Source organism: Aulonocara sp. 'chitande type north' Nkhata Bay, linkage group LG22, assembly GCF_057382095.1.
Source record: "Aulonocara sp. 'chitande type north' Nkhata Bay isolate Kocher_YH1m ecotype deep benthic linkage group LG22, A_spYH_male_GT1.1, whole genome shotgun sequence".
In the NCBI taxonomy this organism is placed as follows: domain Eukaryota; kingdom Metazoa; phylum Chordata; class Actinopteri; order Cichliformes; family Cichlidae; genus Aulonocara; species Aulonocara sp. 'chitande type north' Nkhata Bay.
The window spans coordinates 22,259,950-22,275,489 of record NC_141364.1 but is presented as its reverse complement, the minus strand read 5'-3'; the positions used below and the strand labels follow the sequence as shown (position 1 = coordinate 22,275,489).

General features: G+C 40.8%; 1 protein-coding gene across 3 annotated transcripts in view; it reads left to right on the top strand.

Moving 5' to 3' along the window:
- calcr (calcitonin receptor) overlaps positions 1-14,974 on the top strand; it is a 62,623-nt gene extending 47,649 nt beyond the window's left edge. For all 3 annotated transcript variants that reach the window (XM_086279357.1, XM_086279358.1, XM_086279356.1), the window contains 6 exons: positions 2,053-2,206; positions 4,285-4,345; positions 4,516-4,582; positions 4,708-4,926; positions 5,762-5,803; positions 12,306-14,974. In XM_086279357.1, coding sequence (XP_086135483.1) covers positions 2,053-2,206; positions 4,285-4,345; positions 4,516-4,582; positions 4,708-4,926; positions 5,762-5,803; positions 12,306-12,527 — 765 coding nt within the window. In that variant the 3' untranslated portion in view covers positions 12,528-14,974. The remainder of the gene's footprint in view (positions 1-2,052; positions 2,207-4,284; positions 4,346-4,515; positions 4,583-4,707; positions 4,927-5,761; positions 5,804-12,305) is intronic.
- Positions 14,975-15,540: the final 566 nt, after the last annotated feature.

Below are 15,540 nucleotides of genomic sequence, written 5' to 3'. Positions count from 1 at the left end.
ATCGAACGGTTCAATATCGATACGAGTATCGTTGCACCCCTAATAGATACGGTGGTTTCCTGCTTTAAGCCTCGAGATTAGTGTTTTTGCTTTTGTCAGCTTTATTACTATTGTAATTCTTTATTTTCTTGTTGTCTAAAGGAAATATTAATCCGCTCCAAGATGTAAGAAAGACAAAAAGTTTTTAACTCACTCTCATTACTTATTATTCTTATTATTATTACCTTTATTATACCATAACGTCTCACTGAGATCACAGTCTCTTTTACAAAAGACACAAACAATACACATTAAAATTAAAACTTTAACTGGATTTTTATAAGACACATCCACAGGTCTCCTTCACTGCATTCATTATCATGTTTTTAAATTCACCGACAGATAGAGGCCTGTTTAAACTTGGGTCAGTCTGTTAATTATTCCATGTTCAAGGGGCTTTGTGAGAAAATGCTATTTTCCTTTCCAGTTAGGTTTAGGTATCAGTTTAAAATCTTGGTTCTTTATGAGGTGAAGCCCTCAATTATCATCAGTGTGCTTCACCCCAATTCTCCAAGCTGGATCCTTAGGCCTGCAGATGGAGGTCTTCTTGTGATTCCACGTATTTGTCTGGAAACAAGTGGGGAGACTGTGCATTCCCAACGTTACCACACCAAAACTGTGGAACAGCTCACCACCCTCTCTTCGCACCCTTGACTTTGTGGCATCCTTTAAAAAAACAGTTTAAAACTCATCTGTTTTTGTTGGTTCTTGTGTCTTCATTTGGAGCTTGTTTTTGGTGTCTCTGTAAAGCACTTTGTGACTAGTTTCTTGTTGTTAAAACTGTATAAATACATTTTTACATCTTGGTTTAAAAAAAAATAGATGTGACGAGGAGCGGTGGGTCTGACCCTAAAACTGTTCACTCATTGGCTAATGACTTGTCAATCACAAGTTGTTAGTCAGGGAGCATACCGCTGATAATCCTGCTTTAAGAAGCATGAATGTGAAGAAAAAAGAAATTTTTATGCCATATGAAATGAGTGACTGAACCCATAAACCCATAAAGGACCCCCACTCTCTCCCCCAAACAGCACAGAATAGGATAAGTGGAAAAAAATAGGTAGATGCTCAATAGTTTTTATAAATAGTATCTTAGACTGTTGTAGAGAAGCACTAATATATTGCATTGGTAGTTGCAATTTGTGAAATTACCCATTACCCTCTGGATGAATGCACAATTGGTGCCATTTTGGCTTTTGCTAGAACCACATAATCCAAACTTGGGCGCAAGGGAAGTGGAAGCAATCTGTGTTTGGATGAGTGGGGAAAAGCCATGAAAGCTGATGTGACTGGCAGAGATTCCCATCCAAAAACATGCTTCCTTAACGAATCTCCTGAGATTCGGTAATGACAAATGTTGTGGAAGTTAACTTATTTTAGGAGAAAAGTTTGTGAGATTTTTTTCTTTTCTTTTTTTAGTAGATTCTGAACACAGGCAGGTTTATTGGTGCCTGTCTGGCATTAATTAGAGGAATTATAACTGATGGCACTGCACCAGATACTCTTGATAATTATGGCATTAATCAACTGTTTTGTTTCTTTTTTTAAACGGACATACCAAGAATGTGTCATCAAGTCATCATCTCTTATCATAACGTCTCAATTCTCAATAAAAGGAACTGAAAAAATAACGAGACATGATGTCGCTTTATGGTGGATGCATAAATAGAAAATTGCACAGCTCTTTATAAAACACTAATGTGGAGCGGGGCTTTGATCCCACTGCTTTGTGAGACGAACACAATCAAAGAGGGCTCCAAATACAAAGAGAAATCATGATTCCCAACTTAACCCACCACCGACGGGGGTAAATGAATAAACATCCTCTCAGTATGAAAAAGAATAATACTGGCTAATGATTTTGTGCCACGAGTGCTGAAACACCCCATTAAATCTTTTTTATGTCTCCTGCTGAGATGATGTCACGACTGTTTCAACTGGATCATCTTATTCAAAAAAAAAGACTGCAAAGCAGAAAAAAGGTTGATATGATTGATTTTGTTCTCCCTGCAGGTTGGCTGTAAGGTGTTGCAGTTCTTTCACATGTACATGTTGGGCTGTAATTACTTCTGGATGCTCTGTGAAGGCATCTACCTGCACACGCTCATCGTGGTGGCGGTGTTTGCAGAGGAGCAGCACCTGCACTGGTACTACCTCCTGGGCTGGGGTGAGTCATTTTTACCACGTCCCGTTTTGTTGTTTTGTTTCTTTGCTGTAGTGTGTCTGTAAAAACGTATTCTTGCAGCTTGAAAAATCCCAGAGAAGCAGTTCAACAAGATTGGGTAGAATCTAACAATTTTCTTGTGACTGAGGTTATTTTAATATCAAGCGTGCGGTCATTCAGTTTAAGAGCATCATTTGTACGTTTCCTGTTCAGACAATGCTCTCCCTTAAACGTCTGCACTCAGTTTAATAGTCTTCTGAACTCAAATGCTTGCAAACATTTCCATCCTTGCACCCGAGTTTCTTTTGTTCACTTGCTCTTGGACCTCCAGTCCTGCTCATGCATCTTTATGTATGAGCTGATAACCCTGCGGTGGTGGTGGTGGGGATTCCAAAAAGGAGACAGTTCGCCGTATGCCGTTCCCCAGCTCTTTGTTCTCACATTTCCTACTTACATCTACTGTCCTTTCAAGTCTTAGATATGGTGTTGACCAATGACATTGTACTTTCCCCCATTTATGAGTACATGTGCTTTAATTCTGTGAGAGTCCTTTAGGAACAGATATTTTCAGATATTTTCTGACTTAGAAATTTGTGCCTTCCTTTTGTACAGTCACGATTTTATATACATGCATGCACCATATGTTTTAGAAGAGCGGTCCCCAACCGCCGGGTCATGGACTGGTTCTGGGCCGCAAGAGTTGAGGCTTGGGTGTGAAATTTATGGTTTCATGGTTTTTATCGTCAACTTGGTGTTTGTAGTTGTCTGTCTTATTTTGAAATAAATATTTACACGTTAAGGGGGCAGAGAGGAGGACGTTACTCTCAATGTTGTTGGCGCATTTCAGGAGGACGCTGTTAACAAAGTTATACAATTACACACTGACTTCGCGTTTATTATTATATTTACAAAATACCACCGTTTTTGTCTTGGTCGTATCATTTTATTTTGTTGTATTTATCCGCGACACATCCGTGAAAATATTGTCTGACATTAAACCGGTGCATAGCGCAAAAAAGGCTGGGTACCGCTGATTTAGAAGAACACACTATAGTAGGCTTATTGTATGTACTAAATCAAGCTTTTCATTAGATGAGCAAGACTGCTAGTGACAAATGAATAAAACAATGAACTGACTCGCAGGCTGGCTGATTTATTTTTCCCTTAAGCTGGCTGTCACTTTATTAAATTTACAAAGTGAGCAGAGGTAGTGACTGGGACCCAGAAGTTTGATAAACAAACAAGCACCTTTCATGCAAGAAGGTGGATTAGACTGGATCACAGGAAATCTGTGCAAGCAGCAGTATATCGTAGATCTGAGCAAGCGCAGAGCAAATATGCTCGCGAGCAGTCGTCTGTTTGATCAGAGGGCAGAGTTTGCATTGTAATATCTGAATGTGAAAGCAAGAAATCATGGTCTTGGATAAAGGTATTTCATTGTGGACATGCTGACAGCTTTATTGGCCCTCCTGTCGCTTGGTGCTGCTCCTGTCTTGTTTTCCACACTGCTCCAAACAGGAATAACACAGTCTGTCCAAAAAAAAAAAAAAAAAAAAAAAGCAGGCAATGGAACTGGATGGATGATCATCATTAAAAATGTTGGGATAACCTTGAGTAGAGTCTTTGCTGTGTGTGTGTGTGTGTGTGTGTGTGTGTGTGTGTGTGTGTGTGTGTGTGTGGATGGATGGAGGGAGGCCAGCTTGTCAGATCCATCTGTGGCCAGCACACTGCAGGGCCTCTTTGAAAATGGACCCTACATGGAGTTTTGTGTTTATATCCAGAGGAAAAGAAGAAAAATCTGTGCCCAGTGTCTAGTGGGTGTTTACCTACACAATGTCAAATTAGAGGGAAAAGTAACAGAAAATTAACCGTGTGGTAGTGTTGTCTTTGTTGTTAGCGGTGCAACAATAAAGCTGTCGCAGGAGAGTTTGCAGAAATAAGGAGGACCCAGCTTTCCAAGGAAAGTTTCATTAGACCAACAAACAAAGCTAAACCACGCTTTCACAGTTGTGTTAATGACAAATGCAATTTCACAAAACTCACTCAAGACCTCATATGGCTCCCATCTTTTCCTCTCCAAGGTTTTCCTCTAGTGCCTGTATCCATCCACGCCGTGGCAAGGAAAAAGTATTTTGACGACAAGTGAGTAATGTTCCAGAAACCTCGGCAAATAAACAGAAGATGTTTACATTTGCGCTGGGCTGTGTGCGGTAGAGTGAGAGCGTGCAGGCGCGCGTGTTTTCATATGTGTGTGCACGCATGTGTATTTTGGGAGGCTGACAGCACTGACTGATATGTTTTTCCTTCTGTAGCTGTTGGATGAGTGTGGAGACCCATCTGCTCTACGCCATCCACGGCCCTATAGTGGCAGCACTTCTTGTAAGTCTGCTAATCCACTGTTTCCGCACAGAAAAAGCACGAAAAACTAATTTTACATGATGAGTCTTTATATTTTTGTATTCATTTAGAGTTTAATTCATGATTTGTTTTTTCTTTTTCTGTAGGTCAATCTCTTTTTCCTGCTAAATATTATCAGAGTTTTGGTTACCAAGTTGCGAGATACGCACCGGGCAGAGTCCAACATGTACATGAAGGCAGTGAGAGCCACCCTGATCCTGGTTCCCCTGCTGGGAATACAGTTTGTCATCATTCCCTGGAGGCCGGAGAACCGGCTGGCTGGTGAAGTCTACGAGTACATAATGCACATACTCATGCATTACCAGGTAGGCACGAGCTGCAGCAAACACACAGGAGCTCAGTTCAGAGTAATCTAACAACGACTTGAAAAAGGAGGCTAGTGCAGCTTCACTGCCCTGGGGATTCAGCCGTTTTGCACCTCGGGCTTAAATCATAATGACCTTGGAAAAAAGCAATTAAATTATTGCAATAAATATGCTTAGCATGAGCTTTACTTTATACGGAAACCTTAGTGCAAAATTGAGACAGTGTACAACCTAGATTTGTCCGTACCCTTGGGCTCCCCAGGCTCACGATGCTGATTTTTAATTTTGCATGACTGAACTTTTACGCCCTTAAAAACATCGTTCTCTGCCCTGTGGTTGTTATTATCTATTCATGTGACTCCCTTAAAAAAACATTTGGGTTCAACCATAGCTTTGTTTTATGTTTTAGAAGATTCTTAATTTACTCCTTCCCCCATAAAGACGACATTTGAAGGAGGTGGGCGTGAAATACGACAGAAGCCGCTCAGTTCAGGAAAAAGAAATGAGGGTTGACCCTGGTAGGCATTCACAGGGGAAAGAGTTAAACAATCCATGAAATATTTATGGCCCATTAGATAATTCTGTTGTTGCCCCAATATTTCTTTGTATTCTCTCTTTAAAAGTTGCTTTCCCGTCTCACTTCTATAAAGTCACACCCTGTAAAAAATAAATAAATAAATAAATCATGTGTCTAAGCAATTCCTTCCTCCAACGGTTCAGCAGATGGCTGCACTGTCTGAGACTACTTCTGTTGTGATTTTTTCTTAGACGTAAAAAAGCAAACTGAATTTACTAGAAAAGAAATGATTATCTCCTTTTTCCATCTTTGTTTCAGGGTTTGCTGGTGTCAACCATATTCTGCTTCTTCAATGGGGAGGTAAGGGCTGTCATTTAGTTAGCTCATTAGCTAACATTAGCGCTGCTCGCGTGTCATTTGTTGCTAGGTGTAAGAAGGCAGTAAGGGGAGCTTACGATGCTCATTTCCAATTCCATATTTCTATTTTTGGATCCTACTAGAGTAGTGTTGCAAGATTTACAGTTCAAAATCATTTTTATTTATTTTATACTCGCCTATTTTACTGCTCTCTGGGTTTCCCAGTATCTGAAACAAGCTGCGTTAGCTCCTTTCTTCCCTCTCTCTCTGAGTCAGTTTTCTTCTTATATGCTAGCCCTTCCAAAAACAAGTTTTGAAAAGGTGGTGGGGCTGCTGTGCTCGCAACCCGCTGTGTGTCTGACACAATTGGTTCACTTTAATCAGTAAGTAATTAATAAATTAGCTTTAGCGGAAACAAAGGGAAATTAGCCCCAGGACGAAGCTTGTCTTAGTCTTTAGTCGCTACGTGTAGCTAAGTTAACATGCCTGATTATGAGTATCATATTTTTATTTAAGTGTGGTATCAATCATAGCGGTTTACTTCTGGCAAGAAAGTGAATAATCCCCCAAATATCTGAGAGTTCCTTTAAAAAATATTGTACCCCTGTGCCATGTTTGACATCATAATAGCGTAGTTTTGATTGAGCAATTGGCCTTTTGGAAAGGTCAACCTGCACATGTTACTCTGGGAGCTTTTCAGTGATTGTGTAATAAAACCGCTCATCCCTTATGACATTATGCATGACACATCAGACTGCATCAGGTAAAACATTTTCAAAATTTGTTTTCAGGTCAGATCTCTTCCATCTGTATCGAGAAGTGACCCATGAATACCAAACACAGACTCATAGTTTTGGTTTTGGCCTTGAGTACGTGGGTAAAATAGCTGTAGCTTCGCAGAGATCTCTCCAAATTCCAAATGTAGCAGGTTATAAAACATTCCTCCGCTTTTTCCTCTTCTGAGACCAGTCTGGTGCTACAATAGTAAAAGCAGAAGGGTCATGTCAGGCGAGGAGTAAGACACACTTTATAAATGACTGTGTGGTTTCCAAGCTCAGCTGAATATTGACTCTTCTTTCTTCGTTCTCCTGTCAGCCTTTCTAAGCCTGTCTGCAGCTGTCTGACAGCAGCATCCTTAACTTGATTCAAATGCTTCACCAAACCGATGAGCTGGAGTTGCATTAAACGCAGACCTCAGGTTAATAATTCTGTGAAGACCTCACAGCTCTCCAGACTCAATGTGTGAAAGATGCTTTCAAGCTCAAGTCTCCACAAGGGTTGTAACATTAGAGGACACATTTCAGGCATTTTGCTAGTCCACACCAGTGTGTAAATGGCGCGTAGACATCAAGCAATTAAACAACTATTTAATTGCTATTATCTGTAATATTTAATTAAGGCGTTTAATTAAGAAATATTTATGCTGTAAATTGTGTTCCCCAAACAAATATTGATGCTTTTTTATGAGGTGTTTTGTTGCAATAGTGGAAAATACTGCAGAGATGCACAAACTATGGAAAACATTAAAGCCAAGTGAAATAAATTTGTATGGATTGGTCTCCTGTGCTTATCACTTCACACCATGAAAATAGTTTTGGCCAGGGTCCTATTTCTAGCCAGAACCTACTGTACGGTCCCATACTGTGAGGGATGTCATTAAGAGCAACCATTTGCTGTGCAGGCTCTGCCCTCATGCAGTCCTTCAGAATGCAAAGCAAATGATGTCTGTGTGCAGAAGCACTAAGAATTTTACTGTACAATTCTTCTTCTTCTCCATTTCACAATGAAAAAAATACTCCACCCACAGTACACAGACATCCAATTAGTGGGGTCAGGTTAATTATTGAATATAATTTACCCATAGGTCTGAATGTGAGAGCGAACGGTTGACTGCCAACCTGTTCAGGGTATTCCCTGACTCTCGCCCTATGGTAGCTGGGATAGGCTCCAGCACTCCCCCGCGACCCTGATAAGGATAAATGGAAAATACTATGGGAATTTAGGATCTTGATATTTCTTAAAATAATTGTTTTCATCTCCAACAAAATCTGATTTTTACAATGATGACTTTAGCTACAAGAGGCTTTGGTGTCCCAGAGAAAGGTGCTTTTCCAGAGTTGCTTGAGTTTGTATAACAAGCAACAACCCTGAGAAGGCAAAAAAAACCCCACTGTGGATCTGTTATATGTACACTTCTTATATTTGGAAGTTGTTGCTGTTGGCCAAGCAAGGAGTGCTTGATGGTTTTGTTAGCAACAACAAAAATCTCTGGAAGACAGTGGTGGATGATCGTAGGATCCTTTCCATGATAAAGAAAAAAATTAATTTCCCAACATTTTCCAGGAGTCAGGCAACTTTCCAGGAATAGAACAGCCTGATTAGACTTTGCCAAAACACTTTTAGAAACCAGAGCAATTTTAAAAAAGCATTCTTTGGAGAGATGAGAATAACACTTAAATCTGGCAGGAGGATGGGAAGAAAGAAATGCATGGAAAATGCTTGGATCGGCAAATGATCCAAAGCATACAGTATACCATCACCTGTAAAACAATGTGGGGGAAATGTGATGGCATCAGCTTGTATGCTTTTTCATTGCATATGTTTTGATTTGTCACAGTAGGAAAAATACATCCCACTTTGGGAATTCCCTGCTTTTGTCTGTGCCGTTCCATTCTTAAGGCTTACTGCGGCACCTAATGGACATGAGACATCTTGAAGTCCACCTGTGCTTTCTGTACTGTGACAAGGCAAACACGTGCTGTGAACATGTTCACTCACTAGTGTTTTCATTTTTTGTGAGTTGAGAAAAGACAGAAGCAGAATTCTGGAGTGTAACATTTTAATTTCTGCTCAGGTTAAATCAAATCCAATTTATTGGTTTGTGTTTCAACAGAAGCACCTCACACGTGAACAATGAGCCAAAACATACAGTGAAAGCAACATGGAAGTTTTGGAGGTCAGGAAGTGGAATAATGTGTTTGCAGAGTGGCTGCGGTATAAGCCTTCACAAAAATCAGTGAAACTGGCTACACCAGGCATAGAGCCAGGGATCGCGCCTCTGCAAACATAAAAATAGACCAGGCTTGATTCCCCCCCTCCAGTACCGACACTTCTGGGTGTCAGAACTGACGACAGCTAGCATAAAGGAAATGACTCCAGCATCAGATTTTATTTTGCTGATACATCTGCTAACATCATCCTAACTCACACAAACTAGGTAAGAATCTTAAAGTTTCACAGAATTGTGGCCCCTCAAAACACTGGAAGCATTAAAACAAAAGCTCATCGTGGTGTTTTTGTGACTCACGCAGCCCTACGCCAACCGCACGCATTTCACAGCACAATGTCCACGCTAAGTGTTAGAGCACTTAGCATGAGGTGTTTGGCAAAGACGACCTAGCAACCCACTGTCAAGCTCTGTTTTATGCATCCAGCTTGGAAAATATGTCACTTATTAACTCGTACATGAGCAGACAGAAAGCAGTCTCATCACCGTAAAGGATGCAAACAATTTGTCAAACACAATCAATGCATAGGGCATACGTGTAAAGGGTGAACACACGAACTGTCACAAGGGAATGCAGTGGTTTGTTTGCTTCACCGGCATAATGGCCAATTCATGCTCTCTTAATCAGGACACGGGTTTCCTGGGCTGAGTTCAATTCTTTCTTTCTTTTTTTTTATTTCAAGGCCAAACTACAAAGACCTGCCTTGTTTGTTCAATAGCCCCATTGTGAGGTTAGGTCAGTGAGACAAACAGCTTTCAAACTGTATTTGTGACACCAAGCACGACGTTCAGCATGAAGCTGTAAGACTCAGATGCTCATTTGTCTCAGAATGACAATTAGTGCCATAATTTATATCATTAGATCATTCTGTGTTAATGTACCCACAGTAATTACAGTGGTATTAAGACATGACTGAATAAAATGATTACCTTTGCACCGTTAGTAGTTTGTGTTTTGGGAAGAAGAAAGATTTCTACCATATGCTGTAGACAACTTAGCATTCATGTAGTGTGACACTAATATTGGTTTCCACGAAGAGTGTCACGGCTGGCGGGGTGAGCCGTGTGGTGTTGGAGGAAAAGGAGGACCCAAAATGCGGCAGTGACTGATGATTCGAGTGACGTTTATTTACAAGTGGTGGAGTGGCAAAAACAGGCAGTGAGGCATGACAAAACAACTGAAGAAACCTAAACTGGGAGAACTAAATGACAAACCTGAGAGCATACAAAAGGGGTGCGGGGCAGAGAGACGCAGAGACAGGAACGAAACACCATAGAATGCAGACGAGCCGACAACGAACACAGACCGACACCCACTAAATATACACACACAAGGTAATCGGGTAATCACACACACAGGAGGGAAGAACAGCTGAACCCAATACACATGATGACCGGAGGAGACAAGCTGAACACAATGACAACAGACAGAGACCTTCAGAACAAAACAGGAAATCTAGAACCCGAACCGGACACAAGGGGGGAGGACACAGAATAACTAGAACAGAGGAAAATAATCAGAAAACACAAAACGCTGGGTCAACGACCCAGCACCATGACAAAGAGTTGCTGTTGTTTGTTCAGATGCAGCGCCAGCGGCCAGTCTGCAGGGCTGCTGCCTGAAAAGTTTGAATTATTTGTGATTGTTATTGTAAAGGAACACGCAGGAAGACTCTATTGACAAAAAAATAGTTCCATATTTCCTTGTTATTTCAATTACCTCATAGTTTCTAAGACATATCAGACACACGATTCTCAAGCAAGCTGACAGGGAAAAGCACTGCTGAATTTTGGACTGGGGCGAGATTGATTGAAGTTTCTGCATGTAACGCTGTGACTAATGATCGCATTAAGGCTTAAATAGAAGGATTATGAAGGGTTACGTGCTATAAGTCACGAGGGTAGTAATGGATTTTGTGATGACACAAATGGATTTGGTTCACAGTAAATTAATGTGTTTAATGCGTCAAATGGTTGCAGCAAGATAACAATGGTTGTCAACATGCCTATTCAAAAAGTGCTGGAAGATTTGTTGCTTATATAATCACTACAGTCATATTCTGATCATTTAATTGGTGCAAAGCCTGAAGAGAAAGAAGTTGTGCACTTTGTTTTTTAGTCAGGATGCCAGAAAGAGAAAATTGTATGTACCCTTTGGGATAATCATGGTCATGTTTTCATACCTTTGAATGGCATCGGTGGAAAGATGCCATTTGACTGTTGTTAGATTTAGTAGGTGAAATGTGTGGAAGTAAGTTTATTTATAACATGGTTATAGATCACTTCATTATGTACACCTGTTCAGCTGCTTGTTGCTGCATATATCTAATCAGTATTTAGACAAGGTCTAGACAACCTCCCAAATTTTAAATTGAGCATCAGAATGGGGAAAAACGTAATTTAAGTGACTTTTAATGTGGCATCATTGTCACTGCATCATCATTGCTTGTCTACTAGGAGTTTCCTACAAACCATCTCTAGGTTTATAGAGAATGGGCCTGAAATGAGGAAATACCCGGCGAACACATGCCTTGTTGATGTCAGATTAGAGGAGACTGGTCAGAGTTACAACCAAGGTATGCATAAGAGCATCTCTGAAAGCACAAAATGCTGATACTTGAGGTAGATGTGCTTCAATGACCAAAGTAGAACATGCAAGATGTCTTAGCTAGACCATGCTCCTGTCAGATAGGAAGAAGAAACCAATGCTACAATTTGTGCAAGATCACCAAAATTGGACAACAGACAAAAAATTGGAAACATGTTGGCTGAGTGTCGATTTTTGCTGCAGTATTTGGATAGTAAGCTCAGACTTTGGTGTAAACAACAATGATGCATTGATCATGCCTTGTATCAATAGTTCAAGCTGCTAGGCCCCCTTACTACCAGCTGAGCACTGTTTAAATGCCACCGCCTTTCTGAGTAGTGTTGCTGACCATGTCAGCAGCGTACCCCATCTTCTGATGGTTGTTAAGGATAATGTACCATGTCACAAATGTCAGTTAATCACAAACTGGTATCTTGAACATGACAATAAGTTCACTCACTCATCAAAAAAGCTCAGAGGAATGTTCCCAGCCCCAGGTTGACTGTATGCCACGACAAATTAAGGCAGTTCTGAAGCAAATGGGGTTCCTGCCCAGTACTAGAAAGATAAACCTTGTGTATTTATCTCTTTTTATAGTGAGATGATCTGGCCACATGCACAACCTGGCCACCCCCGCCCCCCAAAAATGGATATTTACATTTTATAGCTGTCATCTGCTAATGTGATTGAAATTTGAGTGGCCCACACATGCTGCAGTAATAACATGCACATCAGTTAAGATCATTGTCAGTTGGATCAGTGTTGTCACAAACTTCTCCGACTCAAAACACAAAAACAAAGCTAGCAGTGAAGTCAAATAATTAAATTAGATGTAAAATATTATTATTAAGGCTGCATTTGTAGATATGAGACACTAAACTACCTTTTTTATGTGCTTGTGTGACATCCAGGTGCAGGCAGCTGTGAAGAGACAGTGGATGCAGTATAAAACCCAGTGGGGTCAGAGACGAAAGGACCACTGCTCGATGCGCTCCACGTCCTACACAGCTACCTCCATCACCGAGGTACCCGCCTTCATGTACCATCACGACTGTAACACCGAACACTTGAACGGGAGCCACACGGAGGACTCTGAGCTGGTGGCGCTAAAGTCGGGAGACACGTACGCTTGAGTAACGCCGAGGATAAAATGCGTAGCGGTGGAAAAAGCCGAGGACGAGCAACAAAGTAAACGTACAGCAAAAAGAAGAAAATGAATTCAGTTCACCTGCCATATCTCAGCGATTAAATCTCCGGGGTTTGCTCAGCTCAGGAGGATGATAGAGGCCTGAAAACAAAAAGCTCATTGACGTGGATTAGCTACAAGGCTGACACTTTACTTTACATTGCTGTTGCAGCTGCTTTTTCAGAACTTTGATGTTGAGAACTTGTGACGTAAGGAGAGCTGCTTTTGACATGTGTCAACTTCCTAAAGCTGCTAAACTGCGTGTGCCCGCTCGCAGTGATGGAGGCTTGCACTAGTGTGGAAATAACTGTGACTGTGTGAGGGTAGCAAAGTTTTCTTTCTTTTCCTGACGGTGCTGAAGGTGACAGCGATGATGTAGAGGTGAATAATGACTGCAATGGTGTTGATGATGACTATCAAAGAGAAGTAGACGAACCAATCATTCCTAACCTCACCTATACCAAAGGGTACTGTTTGGTGGTCACGACCGCGGGGGGGCGTACTATGTCCAGCTAAGCACAGGTGCCATAAAGCAAAAGACACGGACGCAAACACACACGCAAACGTCAGCAAACCTCATCGACCTGATCAAATGTGCCATGAAAGAGGTCAACTTTCAGAAGACCCTCTCCGCTCCAACCTCTGGAATTGTGTACATAATGTATGTTCACCATGTTTCATTTAAAAAAAAAAGTGTTTTAAATGTTTTAAAAAGATTTTTGTTTTCCCCCCACCCACACTTTCTATCAATGTTTTATCCTTGCCGATTCCCTAGTACGTGCTCAGTAAATGTCCCGTGATGCTGCATTCCTGACTGCTTTGTTGTTATGCAGTTGCTGTATTTGTGCCGATGCTGAAGCTCACAGGGCTGTGACGCAAAAATGCACACACACGAAATACTTCAAAGCTAAAAATAAAACCGTTCTGTTGAGGCCGAAGAGCCACCGGAGTTGATCCACTGTGTTCTGAGTTATGATTCAGTCAGCTCTGCCAATGATTCTAATTTATCCTCAGCCATCCTTTGTGAGCTCATGATGTCTCTAATCTGTCACCTGCTCTTATCTGGGAAAAGAGAAAGGCTCGCTAAAGATCAAATCCAAACTGTATGCGCACACTAAACCTACCGATGTCTTAAATGCATGTTCGCGTCTTTGTCACGGTCTTGCACAAACATGATGTTTAAACTCATCCATCAGTGGTCCTAAACACGTTCCTATTACTCCTCTGCCTTTTCTTTATTAGGCTTGGTTAAGGGTTTGTTGAAACCTTAGTAAATGCTGTGTCTTGCATTTATCTGTGCAAGGTCCTTCAAATCTGGTCATTTTTTAAACTGCATGTCCAATAAGAGACATTTCAGTTCCACCAGATCAAAACATTTATATTTCTAGAGCATGTAGCCAATGCCTATTAAATCCTCTGGCTGCTCACATTACTGTGATTTGTTTTTGCCTCCTTAGCAGCAACTTCTCTTTGCTTACATTGTCAAAATGGAAAAGCGTTCCAAGTTGAGCTAAATTCTTGGTAAAAGGCATGTAGAAGTAACATCTTATATAATAAAGCTGGTGATACTCGGTATCTTTTGCACTTTTAGTAAGCAGAAATTCAGCAGTGCGTCAGCGTGAGTTGTTCTCGCTGGCGCTCGTGCTGATTTCTCCAAAATAAAGATGTACATCTTTTAACATGTAAACACATTTACTTATCTAGTACTTTAAACTAAAGGCTGAGTACTTGGAGGAGGGGGAGACCTCGAACCTTTTTAAAAAAATATTACTCAAACAGAGGTTTGCTCAAGAGTTGTCTGCCATATTGGACGTGATACAACCACCGATTGTGAAGTGTGTGTTCCCCAAGTGCTTAGCAAGTGATTGGCTGTCACTTGGTGAAATCGAATGCAAAGAGCACCTGAGCACCTTATGATTGCTGTGGTGGTGATCAAACTGTTGTGGTCACCTGTAAATTTGCAGACTGTGTTGTCTACAAACACTCACTTTTAAACCACCAACTAGTAGTAATGTAATAAGACTTGACAAAGTGGATGGAGAGCAGAGAATGTTCCGCTCAGTCAATTATCTTTATTTTTCTGACAAAAACAAGGTGATAACTAAATAAAAACTAATGTACGAGGGCAAAAACTATGTTGAAACATGTTGACATTTTGCCAACGAATAGAAATAGAATAGAAAAAAAAAATCTGAAACGAGATCCAATCAAAACTAATTACATTTCTTTTCCACTTAACGGCTACCCTGAGGTACCCCTGAGCAAGGTACCGTCCCTACACACTGCTCCCCGGGCGCCTGCTTAGTGGGCTGCCCACTGCTTCACTGAGTGAATGGGTCAAATGCAGAGAAAAACAAGTAATTTCCCCATGGGGATCAATAAAGTATCCATTATTATTATTATTATTATTATTATTATCATTATTATTATTATTATTATTTTCTTCGGGAGGGAGACTAGATAGTGACGAGGAAGAGAAGCGTAGACTTATGGACACTTTTTGTATTTCATGTCAAGGAAGATCAGACGTTTTGTAAACCGTGTGGAGCAACTCAACAAACTTTTAGACTTTTTATTTTAGTCCAGCTTAGATTTAGTCTACTATAATCTTATAACATTTAGTTAACTACGACTAGACTAAAACTAAATTATGTTTTAGTCAAAAGACTGTGACTAAAATGAAATCAAAATTTGATGTTGAAGGTTGACCTTCAAAGTAAATGTTAGCGATCCACCCAACATGTTTCTGAAGGCTTTTACTGTGAAGGAAAACGGTCTTTGCTGCCAGGTTGTGTCGCACTCTTTGCACTTTCACTGCTGCTCAGAGAGTTGTGAGTGTTTGTGGGCAAGTCAGTGTGTTGCATGTAACTACAGGCAACCAAAACACAAGTTTGTTGCCATGGAGTCACTGACCAGGCTGTAGGCCTGTGTGACTGGAGCCTTTATCACTTGACTCTGCA